Below are 18,421 nucleotides of genomic sequence, written 5' to 3'. Positions count from 1 at the left end.
ATTGCCATGCTGATGTAGCAGCAATAAAAGTTTAAATAGTTGCCCTACTGTAATTTGTCCTGTGGGACTGTTGCAGTGTTTGTATTCTGGAATTGCATTTGATAATGTGGTATTCATCATTTCAGTCCTCTAATGAATCCATGTGAGTCAATGTCTGAGTCAATTAATAGGCCCACTCAACTTGTGAGCTGGGTGGGTGGCACTCCTGCGCAGCAGCAGAGAGCTGCCATAAGCAAACTAAGTTTTACCTTGCCATGGTTTGAGTGGGACTGTAGGAAACCTGTCTGTGAACAGTGTTTCTGGGAAGGTTGTGTTGTGTGCTGATGTATTGGTGGTGCTCTGGGACATGTTACCTGGCCTGGTTATGAAGACAGACTGGTGGTGGTGCCAGAGACTGTGCTGGAAGGCTCAATACGTGTAAAGTGGAGAGAGGTCTTTGACGTAGCATTGAGGTGACTCCTGAGAGAGTATGAACTTGTCTGAAAGAGCTGTAAGTGACAGATGTTAATCTAGAACCAATGCAGTTTACAGGATCTAAATCCTGAGTTTTTTAAAACAGACAACAAACCCTTTGAAATATCCTAAAATATGTATGTGTTATACATGCTTTAAAAAATATCAGTATTTAATGTAAAGAGAAATGGGAGGTATATAGAAAGGGAAGGAATCTGGAGAGCTACTGAGATAAATATGCAAAGAAAAATGTGTTCTAGAAAACAAAAGTAGGGTGACCACCAACAGAAACTGTTGCAAAAATACAGCTAAAATGAATAGTGAGAGAGTGAAGAAGATAATGAGGAATAAAGAAGCAATTTTTGTATTGGTATCTGAACTGAAATGAGATTACAAATATTAACTATAAATTACTCTTTTGTTATTAAAAGATTATTTCAGCAGCAGACAAAACTGAGTGAAGGAGCAACATGGGAAATGATTCACAGGCTAGACGTTTCTAGATATTTCTTCCCTTTGATTTTTGTTATTGTGGACTTCTTGAATGATGAGACTAAAAACTAAGTATGTCATCATTGGTAGAGAATAATTAATAAAAATATTTATGGTTCCTACTGTTGAGAAGTGATCTGTCATGGCACTGAATGACTCATTAATAACTGACCAGATCACGTGTTATGAATGATAAAACTTTATAATTGCAAATGTCTGAAAACTGCTTTTAGAACTTTGACTGTAAAGTTCTTTCCCTGTGTATTTGTGCAAGTGAAGTTACAGTCCTGTACTCTTTCCTCTAATCAAAGGCAAAGTGGATCATGGTATTGTAGAAAGGAAATAACTCCATGAAATAATTGAGTATGTAACCATTTCTTTAAGAAAAAGAAAATCTTGTCCTTATTTACTCACCTGTTAGAGGTGATTACTGGAATCACTGTTTGCAGACAAGGAGTGTGGAAGAAAAAACTATTTGGCTTGGCTGGTACAATATGCAGCAATAGCTTTAGTGATGGATGGCATGGGAAACTTGACTTATCAGAGACTAGTGAGACAGGCAAGCCAGGACACAAAACAGAGGCAACAATTTTAATCTGTCATTAGATGAATGCCATGTTCCTTTTGGACTCGGCAAATACAGTGACAATTTGTCATTTCTGCTTATTCACACAAAATGCAGTCTTTCAGGTGCGGTTTCATGTTATACCTTAAGCCTTGCTACCAGCCTAGCAGAGCGCACTCTTACCGCTATTACAAAACTTCTGCTCTTCGCAGCTGGACAGGAAGGCAATGCTCATATAAAGTCTTTGCTACAATTTGTAGGTTTTTGACCCACTGACTTGTTTCCCCCTGATAAGTATAGGCTACTAGATTGATGGGGCCCTGTAAAAAAACTTACAGTGGCATGGGGCTGTGGAAGAGGAACTGCAGCCCTGCCTCCTGCCCTGATGCTGTAAAGCCTTGAGTTGTTCCTCTTATCCTCACATCTGTGCAGCCGATGCACAAATCCAGAGGGAAGACACAGGACTGAAAAGCTAGGATTGTGAAGGAGGTCTGTAGCCATCAGTGCGGGTTTGGTGTGGTTAAAACCCCCCACTTGCTTACACTTGTCAGGGTAGACTGACCCCACTTTCCATTTTGTGAGGTATGTGTTCTTGCAGTAAGGAGTTGTTCTCAGTCCCTGGATAGCTGCACTGTACTTTGAGTTGAGCAAAATCTGAGGTACAGGACATAAGGATTTCTATATAAGCGTGGCCATCTTGAGATAATTGTCATAGTGACTTTGGAGGGAAAATATTGTTGTAAAGTTATAAACAACTTTTCAGTAAATGATTTAAGATGCTGGGGTGGGTAAAAAAACCTAGCAAATGTGAAATCTTTAGTTAAGAAAGCAGGCCTGATTTGGTTGTGTAAACACAGGCACCTAGTTCTTCTGAGATGCTCTAGGATGCCATGCGGCATCCATTTGCCACTGCAGCAGGGAATGGGCAGTATGTCTACCTACCTGTGTCAGATCTACCAGCACCAGGGGAAGCCTTAGTTAGCCCAAGGGTTCTACACACCATAAAGTGTTCATGCAACTGAGTCAAGACAGAATGCATATGTACTGAATTCTGACCATTTGTAGTATACTGCAAGATGTCTCATTCCATGTTGCTGTTTCTATAAGGATATGTAGGTGCCTGAAAACCAATTGAAAGACACTGGCTGGAATCCATAATATGATGCTACCATGTTCTTACTAATTTACATTCCTCTCTAAAGAACCAGTTGCGCTGTTTGGCTTCAGTGGCTGATATCTTGCTGCTGCTGTGATGAGAATTCATGGTTCTTAGAATCTGTGCACTTATGATGTATGATATCTAAAAGAGTGCTTGATTTGCTTCCCCAATATCTAATTTTCTTGCCTTGTGATTTTATTTTTCTACATTGTTGCACCTGTTTCTTTTATTTTTGATTTAGAAAAAGAAGTTAAATCCTTTGTGTATTCTAATCAGACTCTGAATTGGGACTGCTATCTTAAATTTGAATTTTGAAAAGTTTTTCATTTTTCTAAAATTTGGGTTTGAAATTTTAAATTTTGAAATCAAGGCATCTCAAATCTGTACAGTTACTCAGTGCAACTGCAAAATTATTAGATGGGTAATTCTGCCAAGAGAGGTTACCACCTCTGTGAAGCTTCCTTGTAGGACACCCTATGCAAGCCGATATTAGGATGCAGTCTTTGCCCAGGGAAGGCTACAGTCTGTAGCCACATCATCTAGCTAATCATCATGTGCAGCAAAATGTTCTGTTTGGAAGACTTGTTCTATTGTGCTCTTTCCTCCATGTTTAGTGAACTGAACTTTAGACCAAACATCAGTTTCTGAAGGGACCTGTGATTGCAACAGTACTGTATATTTGGCAATACTTGGAAATGCTACAGTCATTTCCCTTTCCTCTGAGGCTGTAGGTTCCTAAACATCCTCATCTGCCCTGGAATTGGTGACAAACATCTCTGCTTGTAATATTTGTTTAAATCAGTTGTCTACAGTACCGAGTTCTGGACATTACTTACTTACTGCGCTTAGAGTGTAACTGCCTATATTTTATTTCTTGGGACTTAAAAGCAGAAATATCTGGAGTTAACATGAAGATATGAAATAATTGAGGTAACTTCAGACGAAAGCCTCCTAGCAACTTATTCTCTGAAGGCTTTTGATCATACAATGGAGAGACATTATATATTCTCATTTACCACCCATCTGTACAGAAAAGACTGGACTATGCTGTTCTTACTGGTTTGTTTTGGCTGACTCTACTTATAAGCAGATTTTTACTTTGTTTTTTAGACCTGATATGCAAACTACATTTGTTATTCTGCACTTATCATCATCTAGACACTGAGAGCAGACGCAAAACTCATGAAAACAGCAATATAACAATAGGGTGTAAGTTTAATCACTTTTGTCAAGAAAGAAGCTCATGCACACCTCACATTTACAAAGTAAAAAAATCTAATTGTCAGCTCTTTTTAAAACAACAGCAACAACAAAATAACCCACCCAAAACCCCAGACCATCTGTCCACTATGGGTTGTTTTTTTACAGAGCCTTGATAGGTCAACAGTTTCCAGGGTTGAATACAGTTAATTGCTATAGTGGTTTGATTAATCTACATTTTTGTCTTCCCAAATTTAATGTGTTTGAAGAATTGCCATTGGATTTATTTTCATTTTTTTTTTGTTCTTGTTAAGTAAAGAGGGAAGAATGACAAAGAATTCTGCAAATTTAGCTGTTATAAAGTTTATCTTTTTTAACAGTAGCTTTGGGTGATTAATGTGAGCAAATGCCTTTTAGTGTTGTCTGCCAGTGGAAAGTATACCTGAGCTTATTCAAGTGCTGTTAATGAAAATGTTAAAAGCGGTGATTTGTTTTTGCTGCTGCCAGTAGTTACTGTTTTATGAATCATGTGATCTGATGAAATACACTGTTACTGTCATGCCTCTCATAACATAAAAGAAAAATCAAGCAAGAGAAAGATCTCTAACAGTTAACAATAAATCTATTTGGGGAAAAGGACCCTCTCTTTTTCCAACTTGGGGGGGTGGGAGACATCACTAGAAAAAAAAACCCAAAAAACAATCAACTTTTTAGTTATTTCTAGAAGGAAATATAAAGTTAATAAGTCCACCAGCAATAAGGGTTGCTAGACTCATGACCTGTTATCAAAATAAGTGCTAAACACTTCATGCCGTAAAAGTGTTTGTGAGTCCCTCTATGATTTCTCTGAGCATTCTCTGTGGATGATTTTTTTTTTTTTCCTCCTTCTGGATAATCTCTTTTCTGCAAGGAGAAATGTTCTGTCACACTACCTGACCAGCCTCTTCCTGTAAGCCCTTCAGAAGACTGCATGCTAGGCCTGTTTGGATGTGCAGAGCTATTATCCTTGGTCATTACAAGTCTTTTCCATTTAGAGAGCAATACCTAGGTCTTCTGAATTTCTGATCCTCACAGACATGGGAAGGCTTTTCATAGTGTAGTCCCTTGTTTATTTGCTTTTTCCTCTGCTCAGGCTGACTTTTGTCACAGGTCTACTTCCCTGTAGGAATTGCTTTTTAATAGTTCCTATAGTTTTTCTTTGCTCTGAGGCTGAGGCATCTGCAGGATCTGTGAAGCCAAAGTGCACTGTACGTACCTCAGAAGTACATACAGAAAGCTATGCTACCCCTGCCTGGATTTCCTATGGTGTCCCTGCTTGCTGACAGTGGCTTTACAAGCTGAATAATCACATGTTGCTATGATAATCCTTTTATATGGGGTCAATGCAAAAGGACAGGATTATCTCCTATACTAACAATCTCTTTTCTTACAGTACTTGCTATCTTTAAGGTTTCTGTACTAGTGTAGATTATGCTTATACTTGCTTTTCATTCTGCTTTAGGCATGTACATAAATTCTAGCTTGAGAATATCATAAAAATGATGGATGAAATGAATTTGTGGAGCCTTAGATAATTGATAAGTTACAACATGACCACTTATACTATAGTTTTGTTGACATTAGAGCACACACACACAGTTACGGTTTACCAATATAACTTAATGCAAAGCCAGATGTAATATCATGCATTTGGTAGCTGTTGATAAGCGTGCTCATCTGCCATCAATAAATCACTGTCCCTCTTCCCAGCTATATTGTGCACCACAATAGTACCACTGCTCAGGGAGGCCCTAAACAATGATTATTTTTTTAGGAGGGATTGAGACTTTACCTTAAAATGTTTACATACAATATGTTATTACACTGGCAAGAGAAACATCTTAACAAGTATAGTGTTGCCTCGCTACAGGACAGATGCCACCAAAGTAAAACCCAATTGTTTGTTCGCTGTCTGCACTGACCTGTGTTTTCATGCTCGCCTTGTAAGGAAAAGGCTGGGACATTCACATTGGAGAAGTAAAGGAGGTTCTCGGGGAGAACAAAAACTTACTGTGGTTAAGCAGGTGGCACAAAGGACTGCTGTGAGCCTCCCACAGAAAGACTGAGTTTTCCCAGCAGAAGCAAGGCAATGATTTACCACATTGTCACAAAAATTACCTTTTTAAACTAGGCAGGCAAGTTACAGCTTAAAGTGTTAAAAAGCATGAACTGGCAACATGATTGAAATAGCCTCAGTCAAATAAATGTATCCAACTGAATGAATACTTCATTTCTCCTGTGAAATCATCCCAGAGGATCAGTGTGATGCTACCGGGGTTGATGGGGCTGCTGTCAGAATTTGTTCTTTGTATTCCTTGAAATAATGCAGCTTGAGAGGATGCAAAAAGGTCCCTGGTTTACTGTGTTTTAGTGTCTATGCTTAAGACCATTAAAATAATTAAGAGATTCCAGTTTTAATGAGACATGAGAAGTTAGATTGTTTTTTGAATGTAAGCCAGTTTTTGATACTTGATCAATACATAAGCAAGGTGTCTTTTACAGTGCATGCATGAGAGGCCAACCTGCTTGTGTTACAGTATGATGTTCAGATGCCAAAGGGAAAGTGATATGTTTGTGTCCATACCCAGAAAAAAAGACAAATGAGCTTCATAAGTGAAGATAAATTCAGGAAACACTGGTAGTATTACAGTATGCTGTAGACAAAGTACCTTTACAGCATATGTTGTACATCATAATTTAGCATAAATTGACTCTACGCCACGTGAATGCTATGCTTCATGGCTTAAGCAAGCAGCTGTACCTCACAACTTATCATATTTTACTTTGGAAGAGTATAACAAAGCAACAACACAAAGTCAATGCAGCAATGCAGATGTTTTTTCTTCTGTGTTATGTATAGCCAAATAAATATTTATTTCCTAGCAGGAAGACAATTTTTTTTTTTTTTTACTTGAGGTCATTCAAAACAATACTGAAAATGTTATTTGAGTTGAAAAGTATCAATAAAAGAGTAGAACCTTAGGCTATAATTTTTGGCTGAAACTTTGGTTTACTTAGTTTTTGCTAGCTTTTAAGGTTTTGTTGAGAGGAGAGGAAAACGAAACCAGAACTCTTCCATGGGAAAAGAAAGGGAAGGGGGAGGATAGTGTCTCGCCAATTTGAACATCAACAAAACAGTTGAGCACATTACTGCTTGATTTCTCCTGTCTACTTTAAATCTTAGACGCTTGCATGCCACAAGAAGCCTTCCTAAATTTTCAGCCTTTCTCTTCATCATTTAATTATCGCCATTATTTTGAAGGCTGTGTTTGAGTTTTTGATAGAACTTTGATTCAAGAAATCGTGGATAAGAATCTCTTTCCATGTGCATGTAAATTATTCTCTGTGCTTCATCAAAACAGGACTGTGTTGGCTCTTGAATATTTCTTATGATTGCTTTCCTCGCAGGACTGTCAATATTAATCTGAAACAGAAAACAACATTACTAAAGTATCACTGAATGCATGCAAAGAAGGGTAAGGAAGATACAGGGACCTGTACTAAATGCCTTTCATTTATATCTTTTTATATACCCTTTAATCTAAAATCAGCACTGTCATGGTATAACCCCAGCTGGCAACTAAGCTCCACAGCTGCTGGCTCGCTCTCCCCTTGTGGGTTGGGGGAGAGAGTTGAAAGGGTAAAAGTGAGAAAGCTCGTGGCTTGAGTTAAATAGCAATTAATAGGTAAAGCAAAAGCTGCTTATGCAAGCAAAGCAAAACAAAGAATTCATTCACTACTTCCCATGGGCAGGCAGGTGTTCAGCCATCTCCAGGAAAGCAGCGCTCCATCACACCTAACAGTTACTTGGGAGGACAAATGCCATCACTCTGAATATCCCCCTGCTTCCCTCTTCTTCCTCAACTTCATATGCTGAGCATGACACCATATGGTATGGAATATCCCTTTAGTCAGCTCTCCTGACTGTGTCCCCTCCCAGCTCCTGGTGCACCCCTAGCCTGGTTGCTGGTGGGGTGGGGTGAGGAGTAGAAAAGGCCTTGACTGTAAGCATTGCTCAGCAGGAACTACAACTTCTCTGTATTATCAGTGTTGTTTTCAGCACAAATCCAAAGCAAAGCCCCATATTAGCTACTATGAAGAAAATTATCCCAGCCAAAGCCAGCACAAGCACCTAACCAAAAACATTGATTCTAGCAGAGTGGATTTCTCCTTATAATGCCAGAAAACATGGTTTTATTAGTTGACCAATTTGTTCCTCTTGGTGTTTGATTTAGTAAGAGGTATGTTAGTGGCTGAATGGCGGGGGGTTTGCTCCCCTAAGTACAAGAAGCCTGGAAGACTGGGATCTGCCTGAATTTCCTAGCCTGCCCCATGCCCTCAATGAAGTGGCCGGTTTAATCCTGACTGTTGTGATCAGTGGAGGTCAAAAGCAGGGGTAAAGTCACTGTTGCTGGGCTCATATATAGAATATGGGCCCAAGACTTCAAACCTTAGTGGGGTTAAGCAGTATATTTTTGACTTGCTCACTACTTCTAGAAAGCATATGAACATATGTATGATTTACGCAGAGGAAGTCCTGCAGATGTGGTTTGCGTGGAGTGGCTGCAGTGGAAGAAGTAGCTGAAAGGTGTTGACATCCAGCCCCTTTCTTTCACTAAGAATTGTTCTTAGAGCTAGGATTAGATCCCTGAAAAGGAAACCTGACTTTGGATTTCTAATGAGTCCAAGTGGCTGGAGGTGCACAGTACCAGTGAAAAACAAATGCTAAAATTTTTATGGTCTCTGAGAGAAACAAAAACTGAACCCATAGGTCAACCTTGTTTAGAAAAAGCTTTGGTTCCTAGAGCTTTTCTGATGTGATCCAGGGTTTGTAGCAGACAACTTGAAGCTCTGTGGATGTGTAAGAGTAGAAAGGTCTAGTTAAAGGAAAAGATAGCAGATAAAATAGGGGCTTTTGATAACACATTAGTTGATGATTAATTACATTGCTTTTTTTTTCAGCTTAACTTTGTTTACTGTTGAAAGGAGAACTCTAAAGATGTGAAGCTAGTGCTGATGTCTGTCATGGGTTGGGATCTTGCTCTTCCAGAGTAGTTGTTTGGGTTGCACCTTTTTAAATGCTGCTGAAATCTGAATATAAACTGTGTTTTAAATCCTCATGAGCATCTACATTTTTAGAGTGGTACCTAGTTCTTGTGTTAATAGCAAATACCAAGAAAACATGAAACCAGTGTGTCCTGAAGACCTAGAAATCAGACAACCATCAGCAAGATTCAAATGCGTATTATTTTAGAAAAAAAATATACAGCTTATTTTTAACTGTCCTGATTTAAGCGCTAACTTTTGATTAATGCATTTGTGTTTGGCAATACTGACATTTCTCTTTTGGAAATGCAAATGTCTTGCTGAGTTTCCTATAGCTGCACATGCTAAAAATAAAATAAATCAGAAAAAGACAGAAAAATGCATTGTCTTGCCAATTGGCATGTAAAACCAGGAGAGGGAAGTCTCAGATTTCCTCAAGTTTTGGATTGATGGGAGTGGTTTAGTCATTTAAAGCAGCAACTGCTCTCAGCATTTGGGAACCCAGTTGAGTTGGTTTTGGCTTGTCTTTCAGTGTCAACAGGGAAGCTATGTTTTGAGACTCTGTAATAATTTTATTGTTTTGCCTAAACCAGAGAATACTCTAGCCTGATTTTTCATTTATGTCAGTCTCCCAGAGACAGTGGCAGTAAAAGCCAGTATTAGCTAATTTTTGCAAGGAGAGAGTAACAAGCAGGAATAGTTAAAGGTCATAGAGCATGACTAGCTGAGCAGGAATAACTTTTTTAATAGCCATTTGTTGGGAAAAAAAAAAATCGCTCTCAAACATTTTGCATACAAGTCTGCTCTGGAAGCAGAAAAGAATCTGTCTTGGAATATTTCTTTTAGCCCACTATACAAAGGGGACAGTACCGGGTAGAGTTCATTTACATTTACCCTTGCAAAGACCAGAGTAATATATACACGTAGCAATGTCATCATCCAATATCTGTTGAAGAGGTATCAATGGCCCCTGGATGAAACACTAAAAAGAATAGAACAGATCCAAGAACTTGGTTCTTAATCTAGTTGTGCCTTTTGCTTGTGTCCTTGGATGTAGTTGAAAGATTTGCCTGTAGACAAGATGTGATGGCAAGTATTAAAATTCTAGGTGTCAAAGAGTTTTGGGAGGATGACTAGCAACAGTTTTCACTCCCTTTAATACAAGAGGTGCTACGCATTTATTGTTGCTTTTTGTAAGCCACATTATGCATCAGGCATTCCTATTAGAGGAAAAAAAAAAAGTGTTTGTGTTATCACATATCACCTCATTGGGAGCCTGAGGTTGAATGTAACTTGTAAAAAGTTTCCTGGCCATGGAAATCCTTTTCCTCTGTGACGTGATCTTCTTATAAGCTTCACAAGCAAGCCAAAATTCTATGTTTTCATCACTGTGCTCTGTTTTCAAGTAGGTCTTGTAGATCATAGGCCCATCTGTAAATATTTCATAAGCCAAATTTATATACCATGTATATATACATTATCTTTAGAGTCCTTCAAAGGCAATAGGGGTGATTACAAAACAGTATAGTTCTTGATTGTACAACTATAAATATTCCTATATCGAAATGGGGAATTCAACACGCTAACCCAGAGCCCTACGCTTCAACACTGCCTTTTCCTGCATGGGCAGAACTTCCTTTACCTTCCATGGCATTTTGCTGTGCAGGGACAGAGCACAAAAAACTTTGTTGTTCCTGAGCTCCAGCAACACTGTGAAATGTATCCAAAGACTATCAAATATTTTAAAATTCTGGCTCTAGTTTTGTATAGAAAATGTCTGAGTATTATCAAACCATCATGACCTGAGTGGAAAAAAAACAACACCTTCTTTTCTTGATGTAAGAATTTTGGGGAAAAGCAATTAGCAAAGAAGAGGAAATAACTTTGTCTCTTGTTGCTGTAATCAAGTGGTTAAAAGAATTCTCTCTGAAGCAAAGAAGTGGTTTTGCACCTGAGGATCTCTTTGTAACACCTGGTAATGGAGTTTGATGGCAGCAATCAGCAGGATCTTGGCAAAGATGAAGTTCCTGAGGCTGCCTTTTGTCATGTCATTAGACTTGCTCTGTACAGAACTAGGTGACAGTCGCTAAAATACCTCTAGCCAGGAGAGAGTTTATGAGGCTCACCCTGTGCTAGCACTCGGGCAGGAATGATGCTTGCAGTTGTAAGATGTACTTTCAAGAGTAAAACCTAAGATAGGCAAATATTTTGCCTACCTTTCACAAAGAACTGCAAATCATTGCCTTTAGAGCATCCAGCTTTTCACATGAGTACATCTTTGGATTTTCTGATGTCATTAGGCACTTAAATTCAGAATCGACAAATAGTGCCATCTAAATACAGGGAATGAGGGAGGTATTTCAAGAAGAGGCAGCATCCAAGTACTGCTGGAAGCTACAAGCATTTTATGGTTTCATGTTTTTAAAGACATTGAGCACTGCCTGTCATTTGGCAGTGACAGTGATTGCATGCATGCATGCTGCTTGTACTATGATTTTGTCTTTTTTAAATGTTTTGTTGTGCGCTTTCTCCCTGTGCTTTCCCTGAAAACTCTAACATACTACATTGCTTGCTATTAAAGATTTTAATGGCAAAATCTTTTTCTTTATAGTTGTTACATATTCTGTCTTTTAATCTTCTTGCTCTTTGTATTTTGTCTAGTTTGAAAATAGTGCCAGTCCTTGGGAATAATTCTGAGAGGTTTGTGCTGTGATGTAATTCTGTTACACTACTTTCTAGTCAATATTTTAAAAAAAAGTAACTCGGCAGTGTCGCTGGAGACTGCTGGCCATGTGAGAAGCGTAAGAGAGCTCTGAGCCCTGAATGAGGCAGAGGGATGCTGAAGTGGGAAAGTTCGGTTTTGCTACTGAAGCTACAGTTCTTCCCGTACTTGCGATGAGGGTCTAAGCCACCTTCCAGGGCATTACACTGTACAGATGTAGCATTAGGTCTGGTGTCTTTGCCATGCACAGGATTCACAGAGTCAACTTTTCTTTCACTTTCTTCTAATACATATTGCTATGCAGTGCTGTAAGTGGGAGCATGGAACATAAACCTGCCCTTATCATATGTCTTTAAAAGAATTACACATGCTTGCAGAAATGGCAAGTTTGGGAAAGCATTTATAGCATGCTACGTTTATTTTCAGTGTAATGCATGCTAAGCCTTCACACAAAGGTTTTTCTTTCATTAGTTGCATGTAAGACAGCATACATTATACTGCATGACTTACTGATTTTGCTTCATGGGAAGTTTTTTTCAGTAATCCATCTGGAATACAAATATGCAATTACTTACATTTACTTGTTACAAGCTTTTCAAAAGACTGGGACCATTGTAGCACTTCTTCCAAAGACACTCTTTAGAAAAAAGAAGATTACTGTAAGATTAGCTGTGGTTCAAAGTATAAAAAAAAACCAAAATGAAATTACATTATTGAAAATCTGTCCCCTACTTTACATAAGATTGGCACAAAACTTACATTTAAAAGGTTTTCCTATGTGTCGTAAATCTTGTGCTTAATGTGCTGAAGCAAGTATTCTTGACATCACAAATACAGTTCCATCTCAAGGTGCTCTCATGTAATTCCTCTAGAAATGGCATTCGCTTATCTAAATTGTGCTTAGGGGAAGCACAAGGGAAGTACTAGCTTTCTAGGTAGCAACTTCTTTGGGACAGGTATTGTATAGTTAACGAAATGTTGATGTTTGTAGCAATGTTCTTATAAAGGCTCAAGATGTTAGTGTAATATTTAAAGGCCTTTAATGTCTAAGTTGACTTTAACATCAAAGTGTTTTACAATGCAGTATGACACATCAGTAACAGTCTAGGCAGTTCTTGGAGGTGACTAAAATCAGATTTCTTTTTTTCATGTTTGCAATTCTTAAGCAATAATTTCATAAGCTTGTAGGAGGTTCCTGCCTGATTCTGGGAAAGACTATGGAAGTAGTGAGGTGAGAGACTAAACAATTTAAGGAAAAACAAATGTTTGAGGGCCAATAGCTCCATTTAAGTCCATGTAGTTCCATTTACACCAATTAATTTTTAAGCGTTGCAGTTACAGGACATCAGTGCTGGTAACCTGGAAAAAATGCTTATGCTTATGTTAGTAGAAGAAAACACAAGGGATGTATTCCAGTGGGTGCTTTCCATTACACGTCAGCCAAACCTGGGGGAAGATCCCTTCTCATTGAGTATTTTGTTTTCATATGAGCTACAATTTTGACAAAAGCTAGTATCACTGAACTTTTTTTAAAAAAAAATAAATTAAAAGCAAAACTGGCTTTGGTATGAGTGCTGCATGATGCTTCATAGACTTCTGCTGTACAACAGTCATTAGTAGCTTTGTAGCTTTTTAAATTGGTGATCACCTATTTATTAACTTGATACAATTCTCTTTCTCTGGAAGAGTACATGCTGTGACTCACTGACTATTTTGTCAGGCTTTCCTGATCAGTCTGACCTGATCAGAGAAATGTATAGTAAAAGAAACTGTACCTCTATCAAATTGTGGTGTCAATAACTCTCTAGTAGCTCTTGCCAGTAAAAGATATTTCTTTTTTCTTTCTCATGAGCTACTGGCGGCCTCTCAGTATAAACTCACGAAGCGTATGGTTATAAGGAATGAGACTTTAGTCCTTTGAACGCTTTTTTTTTTCCCTAGAAGCTGCTTCTGAGTCATATTCACTGCTACTGACGCAGATAATTTTTCACCTCTGTTAGCAATAGCACTTCTATATAGAACAAGTGACAATCTTGTCTCACTGAGCATCATTAGTAGGGCCATCTTATTTCCATTTCTGATTTATTTGTCTTTAGCATTAATCTGTGAAGCAGAAAGAACGCTGCCTGATGGGGCAGCTGACACAGAGGAAAACCTTTTTACTTTCCTTTTAAAATCAGAAAATATGAAAGGCAGTAAGAGAAATATGAACATGGGTTATTAGGATCTGTATTAATGCCACTTTCATAGCTGCTGTGCTGACAATAAACTTCTCGCTGCACTGATTTACAACGTGATTAATTTTGCTGAAGAACATAGATTACACTGAAAAAACCTGAATATTCTCTATAAATTACTAAGGCTTTATAGCTGAGACTCCAAAGTTTAAGTTGAAAAATGGTTTTGTAGTGCCTTGTGTGAGCTATCATTCATTTATTGTACCTTTTCCAGTGTGAGGGGCTCCTCTGGCCACTGCTGTGTGGGAGAGAAGTCCTCATCCAGCAGGCACTTGTGGAAATGCTGTCTGGATTTCTGCTACTTAACCTCACCCAAATGGCAGTTTCAGGAGTCATCAGACACTCCTCAGTATTGCTGTGGAGGACACATTTTTCTCTAATCAATAACATGTGTGATCTGCTACCAGTTGACAGGCATGTTGGATGGAAGCATTTCACCATCCTGATGTGATGTGCTGGCCAAAGTTCTAGCTATGGCTGGTCTCCACTGAGGCTGGTGGCAGCCGAGGGCTTGCAGGATGCAATTGGCCATGTCTCTTATCCACCACCTGTGTACTCAACCTTTGACAACAGTCTGAATTCTTTTAAAAGACTGACCCAAAATATTGGGCTCAAAAAGTCTTCACAGGTCCACATCTGGATTTAATCCAGGGATTTAGTTTCGGCCTATGCTTGTTTAATATAAAAGAAGTTCCCACTGGGATATACCCTCCTTCCACCAGAGAGATGCCAGTTTACCCTTCATGTACGGCAAATGAATTGGCTATATGAAGATGGGCAGCTGGGGCAGTTGTGAAGATGTTGCACTCTTTCACTTGATCTTAAGCTTGCAAAGAACACTTCCACTATGAAATTTAAAATTTTTGTCTCTCCTACTCAGACAGCTGTATGTACTGCAGAACACAAAAGTCTTATTGTTACTTACTTAGAACTGATCCCATTTTCTTCTGCTCTGAATATCTTGCAAAGCCAACAAGTATTTCGACTCATTCTTCTAAAAATGGAAAATATGTGAGTTTTAAACCTGCTGTGCTCAGCTCCAGCTATCTTAAATACCATTTATAATCCAGTCTCCATATAGCAGTGCAACCAGTTCTACCAGTATTATTCTATGCATCTAATCTTTACCTATGAGTCACGGCTGAAACATTAGACCAAAATATATCTTTGTAACATTCAAGAACTTTTTTGAAAAATTAAAAATACAAAAAATCAGGCAGTCCTGTGGCTATCTCTTAGGGAAACAGTGTTAATAATTCTCCTTCTTTGCTTCTTCAATTGTGAAAAGAGATTACAAGTTTGAACCTGACCCAAAGCAGAAGGAAACCAGGAATCATTCTGCTGAAAGTTCAGGGTGACCTGGATCAGGGATCAGAGCTCAATGTGAGCTGGACAGTGTTGATTAAATTAAGTGCCTGAGATTAACATTGATATTTATCTAGCAAATATTTCAAAGTCAATAAAAATTTGTATTAAACTTGATTTTGTATAGAGATTATATCCATAAGAAAGGCTGTAATTTTTTATTAGGAACAAGGCAGTCAAGAATATGTTTGTCTAAAAAAACCCAACAACCTCTTGTGACCTGGAGTGTGTTTAATTTTTATTCTTTGGCTTTCAGGAGATGTCAAATTCTTTGTAAAGTTTACATAGGACAGTGGGTAAGTTTGTATAGACCTGCCTGGAATCAAAACAATAGTCTTTTTAAAATTTAAAATCACAGGTATTTTTTCACATTTGGGTTTGACTGGCACATTCTACTTCTGCAACTGTTTTATTCCTCCAAACTGAAACACGCTGTAAAACACGGAACAAGTCTGTATCTCCCAGCATTCTGAACCTGTGAAATGATTGAATTTACCTTTAGTCTTATTTTCCTTGTTTCCTTGACAGCTATATCAAATTTTGCATTATACTAGAGTCTTACCCAGTAGATTTCCTACAGGATATGGAAACTTTGTTAGTCTGCCCAACTGCTATAGTGCAACTCCGGCTGCTCATGCTCCCTGCAGGATCACCAGTGGCTGTTGCCCGTTCCCTACTTTTGTGGAATTCTCTGTTTGGTTTCTGTATGACTTCCTCTACACTTGCCTTTTCACTGGTATTTACTCGTCTTACCCTCTGTCTGAAAGCAATCTTTTGAAACGACACAATGGTCCATATTTAAGATAAAGCTATGCATTTAAATTCTGGTATATGGTTATTGCTTATCATATCTTAGAGTATTTTACCCAATGCCCTGTATTTTCGCTGTTTTCATGTTGCAATTGTGATTCTTCTATTCACAGAAATACAAACCAAATACAGCCTTCATGGTTTTTTTGAAACTTGAGGAAGCTTATAAGCCTACTATACAGAAATGCCCAAGAAATATTACATGAAGTAATATTAAGTAATCTATTTCAGCTACTTCCACCTAAATTCAAAGTGTCAATCAGTAATTATTTTTCTTCAGGTGGTTGCTGCATGAAGTCACATTTGTATAAGGAAATGTTATTTTCATTTCATTTGGCAAATATTCATTTCATTTAAGCAAATATTGTTCCCCAGGGCTTGAGTACACACATTTGCCAAGCATATATCCCAGGGCTTTGTGGTTCGTTCTTCTTTTTGTATCAGAAATACTTCCTAATGGACTGAGGAACAGAACATGCTGATTTTATCTTTTTCAGTGCTGCTTTGGAATGTCTTCTTTCCACTGAAGCATACTCTATGCCTCATTACTCTAATGTTGCCTGTTTCTGCTGGCAATAGGCTTAGTCCTAAAATAAGACAGGAATAGTACACAAAGCTACAACATGCCCTTGAGCAATTTGTGTCAGTTTTGTGTTGGCTGATCTTCACAAGGGCAGTCTATGACTTTACCGATGGTAGTGTCCTACCTTCTATTGTAAATGGTAGATCATCTACCTCTTCCTTTTCTCGTTATAATACTTTATTGCCACAAGGCCATAAGTTCTTTAATATGTAGGCTCTGTGCTCCCTGCGGGTCTTGTAATCAAAAAGAAAATCACATGATTACAACATTTTCAGAGAAGTAATTGCCTGTCTGATATAATAAGTGAATCAGTCCTGAAGTTATTCATGTCTGTAAAAGTTATAAGCAGTACTGATCTGGAAACGACTGTTTAACTGTTACTATATTTTATATTGGAAAACTACCAAGAAAACTACTTTGGTAGATCAAAGAACAAGAGCTCTTTATTTTTCAAACTACACAAACATTTTGAGTTTTTCAGCACCCTTATGCTGTGCCAGTGGATCTGTAAGCTGCCTAATGTCCAGTTTTTACTACTCAGGTTTCAGCAGAACCTTCAGAGAGAAACTGCTATATAAAAGTTCTAATTAACTGCCTTCTGTAGTGTCACTCAGCTTGGTTTGTACTAGGAGTGTTACAAAAAATATTCATATATAAATAGGGATGAAGTTGTTTATACGTCAGAAACATTTCTAAAATGAATGCCCTCACTATGCTGAGGTAATCTCCCTGCCTTTTCTATACTTTTCTGTTAGTATTTCAAAATACAAAACCTCATACTTACAGAAGCTCTTCTTGGATTGTTTCCCTTGGTTAAAAAAGTTTCATTTAGTAGTTGCATTTGTAGGGATAATTTTCCAAATTCCTTGACCTGTTTTTTTTCTTCATTACTTTCTTTTAGTGTAGAAGATCTTACTACCCTTTGGCTATGTCTGTGCTGCTCGTGTTAGTGGCTGGCTCCTCTTATACATACCATAGGCAAACAGTGGCTGTGGTTTCTGTCAGAAAAAGTTCAGTTGGACTCTGATTCACCACTGATAGAGGCTGTTTGCTCTGAAATTATCTTGACATCTCTCCTGATCAGCTGTAATGAAATGAAGCTGTGTTTTGCTTCATTGAAATCTTGCATGTATTGTCCAAGTTTTGTGACTAATATTTTCCATCCCTTTATCAAAGTTCTTTATATGAAGCCTAAAGTCCATGTTGAAATGAGATGAAAGGCAAAAGTATTCTTGCATTAAACCCAGGTTTCATCCTCTTACAGGCAGCTTTATGAAGTACTTTGGATTGCCATGGGAGAGCCTTTATTTTCTGCTCTGACCCATTAGTGTGAGGCTTTTACATGTTGCTAACCAGTCAAGTTGGTGTTGCACGCCATCTGAGTGACATTAGAGCAGAACTTTCTTTAAACTTGTATGAAATCCTCTGTCATTTTTCTCATAGCTGTTGCCCAGGTTATGGCCTCATTTTAAATTGAGACTCAAGTTGTGTATGTGCCACTTATTCTTCTCTAGCCAAGCGTTTCAAAGCAGCCAAGTGGTGCAGTAGCACTGAAGTAGCTCTGTTCATGCTAATGGCGGACTTGTTTGTAGTGTGCTGGGGCTTTGGGAGTAAGCATTAGCTCAGCTAGTTGTTGTAAATTAGCTGCAGAGGAGAGGTGGGGTGGAAATTATCTTTCTAGAGAACTTTCTGTCCTTTCTGGGGGTAGTTGGGGATTTGCCAGTGTCTACAAGGCACAGGTTGACTGTGT

General features: G+C 38.3%; 1 protein-coding gene across 2 annotated transcripts; it reads right to left on the bottom strand.

Annotated features, from left to right (window-relative positions):
• Positions 1–3,866: 3,866 nt before the first annotated feature.
• RGS13 (regulator of G protein signaling 13) lies at positions 3,867–17,651 on the bottom strand. 2 transcript variants are annotated; one of them, XM_027781894.2, is made up of 6 exons: positions 17,456–17,651; positions 14,839–14,907; positions 14,119–14,268; positions 12,252–12,313; positions 10,219–10,385; positions 3,867–7,332 (listed from the first exon to the last, which is right to left on the bottom strand). In XM_027781894.2, exons 2-6 carry the CDS (start codon positions 14,901–14,903, stop codon positions 7,147–7,149), a joined length of 630 nt encoding a protein of 209 aa, XP_027637695.1. In that variant the 5' UTR covers positions 14,904–14,907; positions 17,456–17,651; the 3' UTR covers positions 3,867–7,146. The 2 variants fall into 2 exon arrangements, with proteins under 2 accessions (XP_027637695.1, XP_005234116.1); XM_005234059.4 differs by lacking the exon at positions 14,119–14,268 and having other exon boundaries at positions 17,456–17,643.
• Positions 17,652–18,421: the final 770 nt, after the last annotated feature.

Source organism: Falco peregrinus, chromosome 10 (genome assembly GCF_023634155.1).
Source record: "Falco peregrinus isolate bFalPer1 chromosome 10, bFalPer1.pri, whole genome shotgun sequence".
Taxonomy (NCBI): Eukaryota; Metazoa; Chordata; class Aves; order Falconiformes; family Falconidae; genus Falco; species Falco peregrinus.
The sequence above is the reverse complement of the archived record's forward strand: the minus strand, read 5'-3'. Positions and strand labels throughout refer to the sequence as shown.

Excerpts from the sequence above, each read along its gene's own strand:
- RGS13 (XM_027781894.2), bottom strand. The coding sequence starts at position 14,903 with ATGAGTCGAAATACTTGTTGGCTTTGCAAGATATTCAGAGCAGAAGAA. Across the intron at positions 10,386-12,251 it reads AAAGCTTGTAACAAGTAAAT|ATGGGCCTATGATCTACAAG; the intron begins GTAAGTAATTGC and ends AAATATTTACAG. Across the intron at positions 7,333-10,218 it reads AACCTCAGGCTCCCAATGAG|ATTAATATTGACAGTCCTGC; the intron begins GTGATATGTGAT and ends TTTCTGTTTCAG.